The sequence below is a fragment of the Triturus cristatus genome, chromosome 2_1 (assembly GCF_964204655.1).
Source record: "Triturus cristatus chromosome 2_1, aTriCri1.1, whole genome shotgun sequence".
Lineage (NCBI taxonomy): Eukaryota > Metazoa > Chordata > Amphibia > Caudata > Salamandridae > Triturus > Triturus cristatus.
In genome coordinates this window covers 980,402,042-980,416,246 of record NC_140581.1, presented here as the reverse complement: position 1 = coordinate 980,416,246, position 14,205 = coordinate 980,402,042, and the positions used below count along the sequence as shown (strand labels likewise).

At 48.1% G+C, this 14,205-nt stretch overlaps 1 protein-coding gene across 2 annotated transcripts in view; it reads left to right on the top strand.

Moving 5' to 3' along the window:
• Positions 1-14,205, top strand: part of RIC1 (RIC1 partner of RAB6A GEF complex) — a 730,678-nt gene that overhangs the window by 367,596 nt on the left and 348,877 nt on the right. For both annotated transcript variants that reach the window (XM_085634197.1, XM_085634186.1), the window contains exon 4: positions 4,744-4,851. In XM_085634197.1, the coding sequence (XP_085490323.1) occupies positions 4,744-4,851 (108 nt within the window). The remainder of the gene's footprint in view (positions 1-4,743; positions 4,852-14,205) is intronic.

Genomic DNA, 14,205 nt, shown 5'->3' with positions numbered 1-14,205 from the left:
AATCCCAAAAACTTCTCGTTTTTTACGGATTTCATCGCTCTGCGTTTCACTTTCCAGATGGATTTTTTCAAGTATATGCCATTTGATTTCTTCAGCTGGGTGTTGCCGCTCCTTGTAATGTTTGACCATAGGGGCCGCTAGTTTGTTGGTACGGATAGCGGAACGATGTTCATTAAGGCGAGTGGCAATGGGTCTGGAGGTTTCTCCAACGTAGCCAGAGTTGCATGGGCAGATGATCAAATAAACGACGTTGGTCGTTCTGCAGTTGGTCATGGATGTAGAGTGAGTGGTATATCCGTTGAGAGTGACAGTGCTACCTTCTATGGCTCCATCACATGCTTTACAGCTGGGGCGTAGACATTTGTATGCTCCTTTGATGGGGAGATTGCCATCAATGCTTTTCTGAATGAACGGGGCATGGGTACTGAAACGTGATCTGACAATAAAGTCTTTTAAATTTTTGTTGCGACGATCTTGATCTGAATTGAGAATATGCCAGTTGGCATTGATGATGCGACGTACTTGTTCATTCATTTTTTTTTTTTTTTGCAACATTTTTTATTGTTTTCCAACACATCGATACAACAATCAACTCTCAATCCCCGCCCATTCAGGAAATACCCCACATATACCAGCATTTCCACTCAACCGTCCCACCCGGCCCCTTCCCCCCCCCCCCTCCCCCACCCTCTGTCAGTGTGCCCCCATCTGCTACCCCGGTCCCACTCTCGATGCGTCCCCTCCCCTTGGTCAATGCAATACAGGGGCCCCACCTCTCCCTACATCTACAGGACCTTCCCACTAGCCCAATCCAAAGTGTAGGCGGTCTGGGCCCGCCATTCGCCTCAACTACTCCCCACTCCCCACTACCACTTCCTCATCAGACCCACTCCCTTCCTCCCCCGACTCGGACATCAGCCCCTGGAGTTCTACCACCAACGCTTCCCATGCCCGGGCTGTCGCTAGCGCTTTTTCGTCATCTCGCCGGAGGGCCAGTTGCACCCGGAGCGCGCCCTCAGCCCCCGCCCAACGTTCCAGGGCTGATCTCCAACGCAGGAAACTGGGTCCCCCCCGGGATTTCCAGTGCAGTGTCAATTCCCTCTTGGCCATTATCAGCCCTAGATCATAAAATTTGCTTGTGACCTTCGTGCGACGGGTGTGGGGGAACCAAAGCAGCAAGCAGGTCCCCATCTCCGGACCAATGGAGCGATCCGTGACCCGGTTCAAGCACTCCACCACCGCTTCCCAGTAGTCCCCCAACTGCCTACAGGCCCAAAACATGTGTCGAAAGTCTGCACCGTCCACCCCGCACCGCGGGCACTGAGAGTGCGCTCCCCCGAAATATTGTAGCACCTTAGCCGGTGTCAGGTACGCTCTGTGTAATGTAAAAAACTGGACTAGCTGGAACCTGGCATTCCTCGTCCCCTTCCATGCCCTCCGCACCAGCGTGGACCATGTAGACTCAGGGATCTCTTTCCCCAGGTCCGCCTCCCACTTTTCCCTCAAGGCGCCCAATGGGAGGAGGCTCTCCGTCGACAGCCTGCGATAAAGGCATGTGATGGCCTTGGCCGTCCCCGCCGCCATCACTACATATTGGCAACCCGCGGCAGTCGGGGGCTCCGACAGCCCCACGTTCCAATGCCTCTGGAGGCTCGCCACCAAGGCCGCATGAAGCAGGAAGTCTCCTCGCGGAAGCCCATAAGAGTCCTGCAAGTCTTGAAAAGGCAGCAGTACTCCCTCTCGAAATAAGTCCCCTACCATCTGGACCCCCATTTCCTCCCAGACCGCCAATCCCGACCAGTCTCCTCCATGCGGGAACGCCGTACACATCCCCAGGGGGATCTCAGGGGCATAGGGGTGAACTATGGCGGCCTTTCTCTGGCATCTGTTCCAGCATAACCGGAGGGTACGTTCTTCCATGGTAAGCTGGGTGAGGTCCAACCTCTGGTGAAGGACTATAAAGGCCAGCACGTGGCGCGGGATTAGTCTGCCCTGGGGGCCTTCCGGGCCCCTGTACTCCCTGGCCACCGCCTGCGTGAGCCACTGGAGCTGGGCCGCCAGATAGTACCATTCGAAATCCGGAGCCGCCAAGCCCCCCTCCGCCCGCGGCCGCCGCAAGGTGGTCAGCGCCACTCGACGCCTTCCCGAACCCCAAATGAAACTCGTGGTGAGTACCCGCAGCCTCGCAAAAAACGACGCTGGTATCCATATTGGAAGGGTACGAAAATAGTAAAGGAGCCGCGGCAGCGCCACCATTTTCAGCAGCGCCACCCTCCCAGCACACGAGAGCGGGAGCGTTTTCCAAAATCCCATACTACTCCTTAGGCCTCGAAGCGCTCTACCCACATTCCCTTCCAGCAAATCAGCCTGGGTATGGTAGATGTTAACCCCCAGATAGCGGAGACAGCCGCCTTCCCAGCGGATATGGCCCAACGCCTGCGGGGGCTGTCCCCCTCGCGACAGCGGGAACAAACATGTTTTACGCCAATTGACCTTAAGCCCAGACAGCCGACCAAACACCTCCAAAAGGGCAACCGCTCCCTCCAGTGCACCCGCCGCGTCCTCCAAGAACATCAGTAGATCGTCCGCATAGAGGGAGATATAATGCATATCCTCCCGCAAGGACACCCCTACATACGCACCCCCTCGTCGGGCATGAGCCGCCAATGGTTCAATGGCCAGCGCGAACAGCAAGGGGGAGAGGGAACACCCCTGTCTCGTCCCCCTCCGGACATGGTAGGAGGCCGATATTGTGACCCCCGTCTTCACCCGGGCTGTAGCCTCGCTATAAAGCAACGTGGTCCAGCGCACAAAGTCCTCCCCCAAACCGAACTCCCGCAACACTCGATACAAATAAGGCCATTCCACACTATCGAAGGCCTTTTCTATGTCGACCGACAGCGTACAGGCCTCCGGGAAGACCTCCCGGTCCAGTTCCATCACTCGCAGTAACCTTCTCACGACGTACTTGTTCATTCATGGTGGAATGTTTTGTGATACATACCAATTTGTCATTAGTTTTGGGATCTGTCCCTGCAGGGGGTCCCTATTTTTGAACATTAACTCTTCCTGCCAGGACACCCAAAATATTCTAGATTAAGTGCCTCTCGTCTGTCAATTACTCAGCGTGTGCCCAGCCTGGCCTGTTCAGGCACAGTAAAGAAGTACAAATTATCAGCGCAGAGCAGTGAGGATGCTGTCACCACTTATATGTCCATATAGGGAACCATCACCGGGTTTGGATCAGTCTCATCTCACTGTGGACCCCTAGGGGAAGTAGAATATGATCACCTTATGGATTCCTTCCAGGGACTATTTGCCATTGTTTGATGCCACTTGTGGTTTCATTGGTCTGTGTTTTCTCTTTCCTTTCTATTGATTGTTGCTTCTAGGCCGTGTATGAAGATCTAACCTAACGTTGCTCATATTGTCAATTGCTTACACTTGGCCCTCTGTCAATGACGATAAATGCAAAATAAATAAAGCTGCAAAAAAAAGTTGTTTAGTTATTTTCCTAGCTGGTCCTATTCCTGAGATACAGTATTAATATTTTAAGCTGTTCTCTTGTTTTCTGGATAGGATTACTAGGCCTGCCACAATGAAAGTAGCTCTTGGGTGCTGGCCTCTATAAGGACATGTTAACATTACAATTCTATATGTCCTACTTTTGAATACCATGTACCCTGCCTACTTAGGGGTGACTTATTAATATTTAAAAGGAGGGCAAGAGGGCTTAATTTGACAGGTTTGATTGCAGTTTTTACACTGCTACTGTCAGGCTACAATGGTAGGCCGGAAGCTGTATTTGCATTCCCACTGTAGTCCATTAATGGCATTTAACTTCCAGGCTCTGGGACTGTATACATTGTGTACCATATACTAGGGACTTCTAGGAAAGATAAATATACCAATTAGGAGTATGCCAAATCGACTATGTTAAAAGGGGGAGAGCACAGGAACTTTACTACTATCTTGGTGTATTACTTTCAGGAGTTGTCAGTTATCTACCAAGGCTTACATCTAAAATTTCCATCTGCATTGTCGCTTCAGGTTGGTTGTCCATCCAATGCTCTGTGAAGCTTTGGTCCACCTACCAGTCTACAGTGACTTTTGAACTGCTGCTTCTTCCATCCAATGCCTGCCTTGTCCCCGATACTTCTCTCTGCAGTCTACGGTTCCTGCTTTTGAGGTGCAGCATACTATATTCATATTAAAAAGGTCTATTTAGTACCAATGGAGCTCTGAGTTTGGTAGTTTACAACCGGTCTCTATGAAATCTGTATAAAACTATTGTTCTTTGAAGGAACACGTTCCTAAGTTTCTTTACAGGTCTGGCGATTTATGAACGCTGTCAAAAACACACCTCTGCACAGTAGAAAGCAAATAGCATGCTGCACAATTTCATTGCTGCCCTTTATGAAGTTGCCGCCACAAGGGAAGCCACTGCACCCTTTTCTTTTAAGTTGTTGAGCAGTACCACATTGATAAATTAAACTGCTGCCATTTTAAACCTGTTTTTCAGCTTCTGAGATACAATATTGCTATTTAAGGTGGATGTGTGTGTGGGCAGGACCACGGTACGTTTTTATGGGTCTTTTTACTTCTTGTTAAAAAATCATATAGTTATTCATTTTATGGATACGAAAAAGGAACTGTTAAGGATCTGTGTGAGCGCCTTCATGGTGAAGCTCTCCGTATTTCATGTATGTGTGTGTGTAACTTGAGTGCATTTATTCTTTGCAGGGGAAGTCCACACGTGAAGGTGAACCCTCATTACAAGGAGGAACAGTGTGCTCCTGCATTAAATCTAGAGACCAAGAAAGTACTGGATTTGCAAGCATCCATCACAAGGTATTATACATATATGTGCACTTATATATATATATTTTTTTATTTAAGATGCTTGTTACTCTCGCCCACGGATCTTGTGGGTAGTGTGTGCTATGTAAATGCGATAGATCAGTCTGTCATTCTACTCGGACTTACCAGTTTTAGTGCATTTTTTATATTTCCTTTAAATTGTGTTAATGTAAATATGGACTCAGGTGAGATTTTTGTGATTTTTCGTGCTAAATTATTTATTTTTTCTTTATTGAGTTGGGTTGTGTATTTATAAATGTATTTTGTCTACTCGATGTATTGAGTTCGCTCTGTAGAGAACTTCTTGGGCTGGTTATGACAGCATCTCTCCCTCAAAGCTGCTTTAATTTGTTTGAAGATGGCAGTCTTTGTGAATCTAGTCTGCGAGTAGCTGAGCCATCGCTTTTCACTGCCTGTTGATAGTTTACAGTTTTTTCTCAACGGCTTAAGCTAGCTACATTTTTGTCTTATTACCGACTGTTTTTTTCACATATCCTTGATGTGAGAAAATGCAGTTTATTATATGGTGTACTTGTGCAACTTCACACTGTAATAAGATCACAAACCTGTATTGGGCCCAGTCAGGTTCGTTTGTAAAACCTTAGCTCAACCCTGAGCATTTATGGCTATGAGCATTTGAGGCTTTATCAAATGAACAATTGCACAGCAATGAGAAGTACCAAACAATTGAATAAGAAGGAAACATGACACAAAGGAATTACAACACACATTTATTAAAATAGATATTTTTATGAATTTGTAGACACCAAAACAAACAAAATCCACCAAAGGGTTCCAGAGATAGGATTTTTTAAGTAAATCGTAAATTACAGCTTTTGACTAAAACTGCAAACAAGCATTGGCAACTACCACAATTAGCTGATACTTTGGAAACTTTTGAAAACTTTTTAGAAAGTTATGTTTTGTACTCTAGTCTGCTCCACTTTGCGTGACCAACTCTAGCATGGAGCAAGTCAAGGGGACCAGTAAGGCTTAGCCGGACAGTTACATTGCGGTCAAAACAGTCTCTAGTCCAGTTCCAGGATCTATGGGACAAATCCTATAGACTTTAGTGGAGTGATCTTGATGAAAGGGATGCAGAATGAGGATGCTGATCTAGTTGATGGGGGTTATCCTGGGACCGTCATCTGGTCCATGAACGCGGTGGGGTGACTTTGACCACAAAGGCCGATGTCCCTCAAAGTTCTACCAAAAACCAGTGGCTACTGTTTCCCGGCCACAATGAAACCATTGTTTCCCTTTAAGTGCAGCTAGTGTCAGTCTTGAACGACTAAACTGCATTTCGACGACTCTCCTGGGTCCAGAAGACTCAAGTACAACTGAGTGTTGGGGTTCGGTCTCCCAGACTGCGCTTCAGTGGATAACAGTAAACAAGCAGTTATGGCTACCAACTCTGCAGTTATGGCTACCAACTCTGCCAAGGTGACTCCCTCTTCAGCTTTTGTGACCCTAGTGTTGGAACAGAAAGTCAGCCCACTGACTCTTGGAGTTATTCTCTTCAGTCAGGGGCTCGGGGGCAACGTTTTCTCGAGCCAAGCATCACAGGCCTCTTTGCTAGCTTGGGAATAGCAGGTGCAGTCCAGTACTTGGTGCAGCCTCTCTTGCCAGGTCCAGGGAACAGCCGGTCAGTCCTTCTTTATTCCTGTCTCCAGTGCAGACATCATCTGAGGTTTGGGTGCCACTTTTATGTCCACAACTTGCCCTGGGGGATATGGTGGCTACTAGCTGAAGGGCTACCAGGTCCTCTCCTACCTGATGACGACTTCCTGCAGTGTGTGTGATCTAACTATCCCAGAGTGCAACATTCTAACCACTCCCAAAATAGCAGGACCCTCTCTCCATGTGTGGAGCTTGGTAGCTCAACTTAGAGGTGTGGCTACCTGAGTTTCACACACCCATGGGATAACTGATTTGGCAACTGTTTAACCCCCTCTCTGTCCCCGATGCCAACCTGTGTACCCCAACAAATGAGCAGCCCCTCTCATGTTTATCCACCATGGCATTCCCCTTAAAGATCGCTGTAATCAACAGTAATATGCTAAAGAAGTGCCCCAAATGCGGGGAAGAAAGAGCAGATGACCTGCACATGTTCCGAGACTGCGTTGAGCTGGAAGAATACTGGAAACAAATTGGTAAGCCTCTTTCCGAGGTGCTGGAACAACCCATAGAGGTAAGCATGGAGACAGTAATTTTTGGGATTAATCAACAAAATATAAATTACCCCTCACTGAATAGGGATCAGGAAAATATCTTCTTCTTATTCATACTGCTTGCCAGAAGGGAAATATGTATTAACTGGGTAAAAATCACACCACCAACATACAAAGAATGGCTGGCTTCTATATTAAGGGTGTACAAATTAGATAAACAAGGGGGAAAAAGTAAGAAGTAAACATTTTGGAATATTTGGGAACATTATAACCAAGCAAACAGGGTGTCTAATGATTAAGGCAATGGCAACAAAGATTTCAAGCTGAGTCTTGAACCGAGTAGTCATCATGACTAGCTCCCCCCAATTCCAACAATCTTGTGCCGGGAGATGGACAAAAAGGGGCCCCAGAGGTCAAGGCTAGATCAACCCCCCCACATAACACTGTAAGGTTTCGGTGCATCGGATACAGAGTGTTTAAAGGGGCCCCTGACTCCTCCAAAACTCCTAAAAAATTTTTGCTTGATGAGGACAAAAAAAAAAAAAAAGATCGCTGTTTGGGCTTCACACCCTGTGTGGCTTCCTGCCAGGGAGAGATATCACCTTTTCCAACGGCAGGCCTCTATTGTGTCCTTTCCTGGGAGTCGCTCACATGTCTCCCCAGGAGGGCAGAAGTTTGTCTTGTAGCCAGTATCTGCGATTGGTCACTAGAAAAGTTTGGAAAAAGTGGCACCTTGCTAAAGTTTACTTTTACTCAAAAGTTAAATTAAATTGAACTTGGGCATCAAGTTAGTTTTTTATACAACAAATTCTATTGATACCTTGAAGTACAAACTTTAGTAGCCCCATTTAGAAGTTAGCGCAGCTGAGTGATCAGTGTGTAGCCCTGCACTCGCCAATGAGGCTACACCCTTTCTACAGTAAAAACAGCAATTTAGGATTTTTACTGTCAGGACACATAAAAACACATGTCCTACTTTTTAATATACATCACCCTGCCTTACGGCTCTATATTCCTGCCTTAGGACCTGCTTATATATATTTTAAGTAAGGTTTGGTCTCTGCTATTGCTTTACATGTCAAAGTCGGGTTAGAAGTTGAAAACTGCTCTGCCAGTATGCAGTGGCAGGCTGGAAGACATGCTTTTACTTTGTCATGCTCATGGTGACGCAACAAGCGCTTCAGTCAGTGAGGGACACTTTAACTTACAGGCCCTGTATACCCCTGATACCATATACTAGGGATTTATGAGCAAGTTAACTAATGCCAATTGGGTATAGGCCAATCAGACATAAAATTTGTAGGGTCAGAATACTGGCAATGAGGTCTGGTTATCACTCTAGCAGACTTCAGTGCGCTCTCCGAGTCGAAAAACCAGCAGCATCAGTCCAAAACGTTGGGGGTGATCATGCAAAAAGAGGCATTTCCCTACATTCAATATGTTCAGTTCCACCCCAGACTGCCTATTCTCTGTCAATCATAGTTTTTGTACTACATTATTTGAATGTATTTTTCTTTAATGCCCTTTCTCCAAAGGGAATCACAGAGCTGTGTGTAGAACTTAACAACATATGTGAGATATGTGTACATCGAAACAATGAGTAACTATAGATAATTGAAAAGAGGGTTGGCTTAGGAGGAGAAGGGTGAGGAGTAGGGAACAATGCAGTTTGTGGAAGGACCAGCCCTGTGATGAGACTAACTGGATAAAGGGGTGAGGTGGGGATGGAAGGCTGGGTAGAGACTGGGCAAGACTGTAAGTAGCATTGACTTCTTGTGAGCATTTCAGCAGTGTAGAGTGATTCTCCTTTAGCTATCTCGATAAGAAGAGAATGTTGAGTTTTTCCTCGAAGGAGAGCATGCTCGGGCACTTTCTTAGTAGAATCGGTAGCAAAACGTTGGAATTAGAAAAACATGTTCGAGGCATATGAGCTGCAGATTGTACACTTTTGCATAGATGGCCATCTGGTGTTGGGCCCGGATGTTTGCAGTTTGTTTTTCTTCTTGGACAGTCTTTGGAAGTCACGAGTTCGGTGACTCCTCCTTCGGTCCGTACTGCGCATGGGCTTCGGCTCCATCCTCAGATTGTTTTTTTCCGCCATCGGGCTCGGATGTGATACTTCGTGCTCCGGCTTCGAACTTTTCCAGTTCCAGCCTCGACGGAAAATCCTCGTCCATCGAGATTCTTCATCAATCATCTTCTTCATCTCTCTTAGAGGCACTTTCTCGATTCCACACATCGGCACCGGCCTTCGGGCCCTCCTCGACTCCGGTCTCGGCCGATGGAAAGGACTCCATTCAAAAAGTGCCCAAAATGTGGGTCTAAATTTCCCCACACCGACCTCCATCAGGTGTGTAACCTTTGCCTCTCTCCCGAACACGAGGCCCGAGACTGCCCCGCCTGCAAGTCTTTTCGATCGAAAAAGACTATCTGGGATCGAAGAGCTCGACGCACCATGGCGCACTCATCGACCTCGGCTCCACCGGACATCTTCGGAGACGACACCGGAGCTTCGGGGCAACAACACACCGAGCAGGAGGAAGATGTCGTCAGCGCTTCCGAGGCCGACGACTCCGACCTGGAGGACATCACACCGGCGCAGAGGGTCGTGAGTACTCCTTCCCCTCTCACCCACGCGCCCATGTCGAAAGAGACTCCGGTTACACCTTCGCCTCCGGGCCTAGGGAAAACCAAACATACAGCTTCTATCACCCCACCTTCGGGCCCGGTGTCGAAGCATCACAAGTCTCACGGCGGCTCGGGCTCGAGCCAGCCTACTCCTGGTACCGAAAAACACCGTTCGGCACCGAAGAAAGCGACACCCAGTTCGGCTCCAAAGCCACCGGTGCCGAAGCCTGGACTCTCGTTGCCAAAACACAAGCATAAATCCCTCGGCACCGACGCTTCCGTGCCGAAGCCTGCCTCGGCACCGAAAAAAACGGAGGTTCCAAAAAAGCATGGCGCAGAGAAACCATCCAATTCCTCGGCTCCGAAAACATCGGCGCCAGCAGACGATTCGGTGCCAGCGGAACTATTTACACCTGATCCTTCTCAAAAAACCTTAACAAAGGATCCAAAGACTGGGCTTTTGATTTTGTCTATCAAGAAAAGACATCTTGACAAACCAGCTCCTCCTCCACCGCCAAAACGGAAGGACTCTGCCACATCTCCTTTCAGACTGCCCTCCCCACCACCTCCTCCATCTCCTCCACCTCCTCCACCTCTTCCACCTCCTCTACCTCCCAGGTCTCCACCACCCTTACCTCATCACTCCCCAACCCCGTCTCCAGAACCTGATTACGGGGATCCAGATTATGATCCAGCAGACGCCCCGCTGGACCCCACACCCCCAGGGACCCCAGACCCATGGGAGGATTACCAAAGCCCTGACATACCAGATGTACCTCAGGATGACATCTATCCATCCAGGCCATCTCCTCCGGAGGACTCACTAGGGTTTCACCACTTAGTGCAGCGGGCAGCACACTATCATGGGGTAGAACTACATAGCGAACCAGTTGAGGAAGATTTCTTACTGGATATGTTTGATATTCAGGATAAATCCACAGCCATCTTGCCCATGCTTAAGGGTGTTACCAAACATGCAGCAGAGGTGTTAAAGGACCCAATCAGAGCCAGGGTCTTAAACCCCAGAATAGAAAAAAAGTACAAGGCAGCCCCCACAGATCCTGCATACATTAAAGGACCTGCTCCTTTAGATTCACTAGTTGTGTCCACAGCTAGGAAGCGATCCAACTCCCAGTCATCAGGTGAGGCTCCACCACCAGATAAGGAGTCAAAACTCTTAGATGCGTCTGGTAAACGCACTGCCTCGCAAGCCGCAAATATGTGGCGTATTGCAAATACGCAGGCTCTGCTTGCGCGTTATGACAAAGCGCACAACGATGAGCTAGAGGCTCTCATGCAACACCTCCCAGAGAAACACAAACGTAGAGCTCATGAACTAATACAGGAGGGTAAGCTCATTACTTACACCTCTATTAAATGTGCCCTCGACGCAGCGGACACTGCTTCTAGAGCTATAAATACTAGTGTTCTGCTTCGCCGTCATGCCTGGCTCAGGATCTCAGGGTTTAAGCCAGAAGTCCAGGCATCCATACTAAATCACCCCTTTGACCAACAACACCTATTTGGGCCAAAGGTGGACGAAGCATTTGAAAAAATGAAAAAGGACACAGACACAGCAAAGTCTATGGGGGCATTACAATCCCAAACCCCTAGACGCTCATTTCGACGTTCGTCCTTTCGTAGCACAGGCAGAGGTTACTCCACCGATAGCGCCTCTACCTCCTACAAGTCCCCTCCTCAAACTACCTTTTCAAAGGGCTACCAAAGAGGTGGATACAGGGGCAACAACAATAAGGGCAGGGGCAAAACCAACACCACCCGTTCTGCCACACCGCCCACACAATGACTTCCCCTCGCTCCCCCCAGACCATCCCACTCCAGTCGGGGGCAGACTACAAAACTTTATTCACACCTGGGAGACCATAACATCGGACAAATGGGTGACCCAAATTATTCGGTCAGGGTACTGTCTCGAACTAACATCTACCCCACCCAATATTCCACCAAGGCACCGTACAATGTCACAGGAACATACCACACTGCTCAAACAGGAGGTGATCTCCCTCCTCCAAAAACAAGCTATAGAGCAGGTCCCTGTCAATCAGCAAAATTTAGGGGTCTACTCTCTGTATTTTATAATACCAAAGAAAGACAGGACCCTGCGGCCCATTCTGGACCTCCGGCCTCTAAATGCATACATACATTCGGACCATTTCCACATGGTCACCCTCCAACAAGTTCTCCCACTCCTCTGTCAGGGAGACTTTCTCACTACATTGGACTTGAAAGACGCATACTTTCATATTCCAATACACCCTTCTCACAGGAAGTACCTCAAGTTTGTGGTGGACGGTCAGCATTACCAATTCAAGGTTCTGCCCTTCGGGGTCACAACCGCACCACGGGTGTTTACCAAATGCCTAGCGGTAGTAGCAGCACACCTCAGACGCCAACACATTCACGTCTTCCCTTACTTAGACGACTGGCTGATAAAAGCCGCGTCCTACAACCAATGTGTGCAACATACAAACAGCACCATCCAACTGCTCCACCAGCTAGGCTTCACGGTGAACTATCAAAAGTACCACCTCATACCATCTCACTCAAAGCAATATCTCGGGGGCCACTATAGACACCTCCAAGGCTATAGCCTATCCCAATTCAGCCAGAATCGCAAGCATACAAGCCTTGCGCCAAACATTCATTCTTCAGCACTCTCTCCCAGCAAGAGTATTCATGAAGCTAATAGGGATGATGGCATCTTGCATCTTCATAGTGCCCCATGCAAGACTCCACATGCGTCCACTCCAAGAGTGCCTAGCACGGCAGTGGAACCAGGCCCAGGGACAGCTAACGGATCTGGTGTTGGTGGACGGCCGCACCCATCACTCTCTGTAGTGGTGGAACACCACAAACCTTTCCAAAGGGCGGCCGTTCCTGGACCCGGTTCCTCAGGTGATTCTAACAACGGACGCATCGCTCTCCGGCTGGGGAGCGCACCTTCTACACCTCACAGTGCAAGGTCTATGGACGCCACAGCAAAAGTCGCTCCACATCAACCATCTGGAGCTATTGGCGATCTTTCTAATCCTGAAATCCTTTCAGAAACAAATTTCAGCCAAAGCAGTCCTCATTCGCACAGACAATATGACTGCAATGTATTATATTCGAAAACAGGGGGGGACACACTCTCCCCAGCTCTCCCGCTTAGCACAGAGCATATGGAGATGGGCAATTCCACAAAAAATCTTTCTCCTGGCACAACACGTCCCAGGCATACAAAACACCATGGCAGATCTGCTCAGCAGACAAACGCAACAAATGCACGAATGGGAACTGCATCCACAAGTTCTTCGCCCATTCTTCCGCAAGTGGGGCATCCTCAGATAGACCTCTTCGCCACCCACGAAAACAAAAAATGCCCAAGCTTCGCCGCCAGATACCCACACCCATTGTCCAAAGGCAATGCGATATGGATGAACTGGTCAGGCAAATTTGCATACGCCTTTCCACCTCTCCCGCTAATTCCATTAGTGGTAAGGAAGCTACAACAGCACTCCCTCACACTCATTCTGGTAGCCCCAACATGGGCCAGGCAGCCGTGGTACACCACACTATTACAGCTATCGGTGGTACCACATCAAAAACTGCACCTGTCCCCATGCCTCCTAACTCGGAACCATGAAGAAATCAGGCACCCGGACCCAGCTCAGCTCAACCTTGCGATCTGGCTCCTGAAATCTTAGAATTTGGATACCTTAACCTTCTCCCTGATTGCATGAACATTATCAAGGAAGCCAGACGTCCTACCACTCGAGCATGCTATGCCGCAAAGTGGAAGAGATTTGTTGTTTACTGCCGTAACAATACAATCAACCCTTTAGATGCATCCATACAGCACATCATATGCTATCTACTCCATCTTCAAAGGTGTAACCTGGCATATTCATCCATACGCCTACACCTAGCAGCAATAGCTGCTTACCTGTAAAACAGACAGCATTTATCACTGTTCAGAGTGCCCGCTATTAAAGCCTTTATGGAAGGCCTTAAACGAGTAGTTCCACCCAGGGCACCACCTTCCCCTGTATGGAATCTAAATGTAGTTCTTACAAGGCTAATGGGTCCGCCTTTCGAACCAATGCATAAATGTGAGCTACAGTTCCTCACCTGGAAAAAAGCTTTCCTCGTAGCTATCACTTCCCTTAGAAGGGTTAGTGAAATACAAGCGTTCACTATACAAGAACCCTTTTTACAGATACATCACAGCAAGGTGATACTTCGTACAAATCCAAAATTTCTGCCCAAGGTCATGTCCCCCTTCCATCTTAATCAATCGGTGGAATTACCGTTTTTTTTCTCGCATCCTCAATCTGTTGCGGAAAGGGCTCTACATACACTTGATGTTAAAAGGGCTTTACTGTACTACATACAAAGAACGCAACCTTTCAGGAAGACTAAACAATTGTTTGTCTCCTTCTCTCCACCGCATAAAGGCAACCCCATCTCTAAATCAGGGATAGCTAGGTGGATTGTAAAGTGCATACAAATTTGCTATCACAAAGCAAAAAGAACATTATCTGTT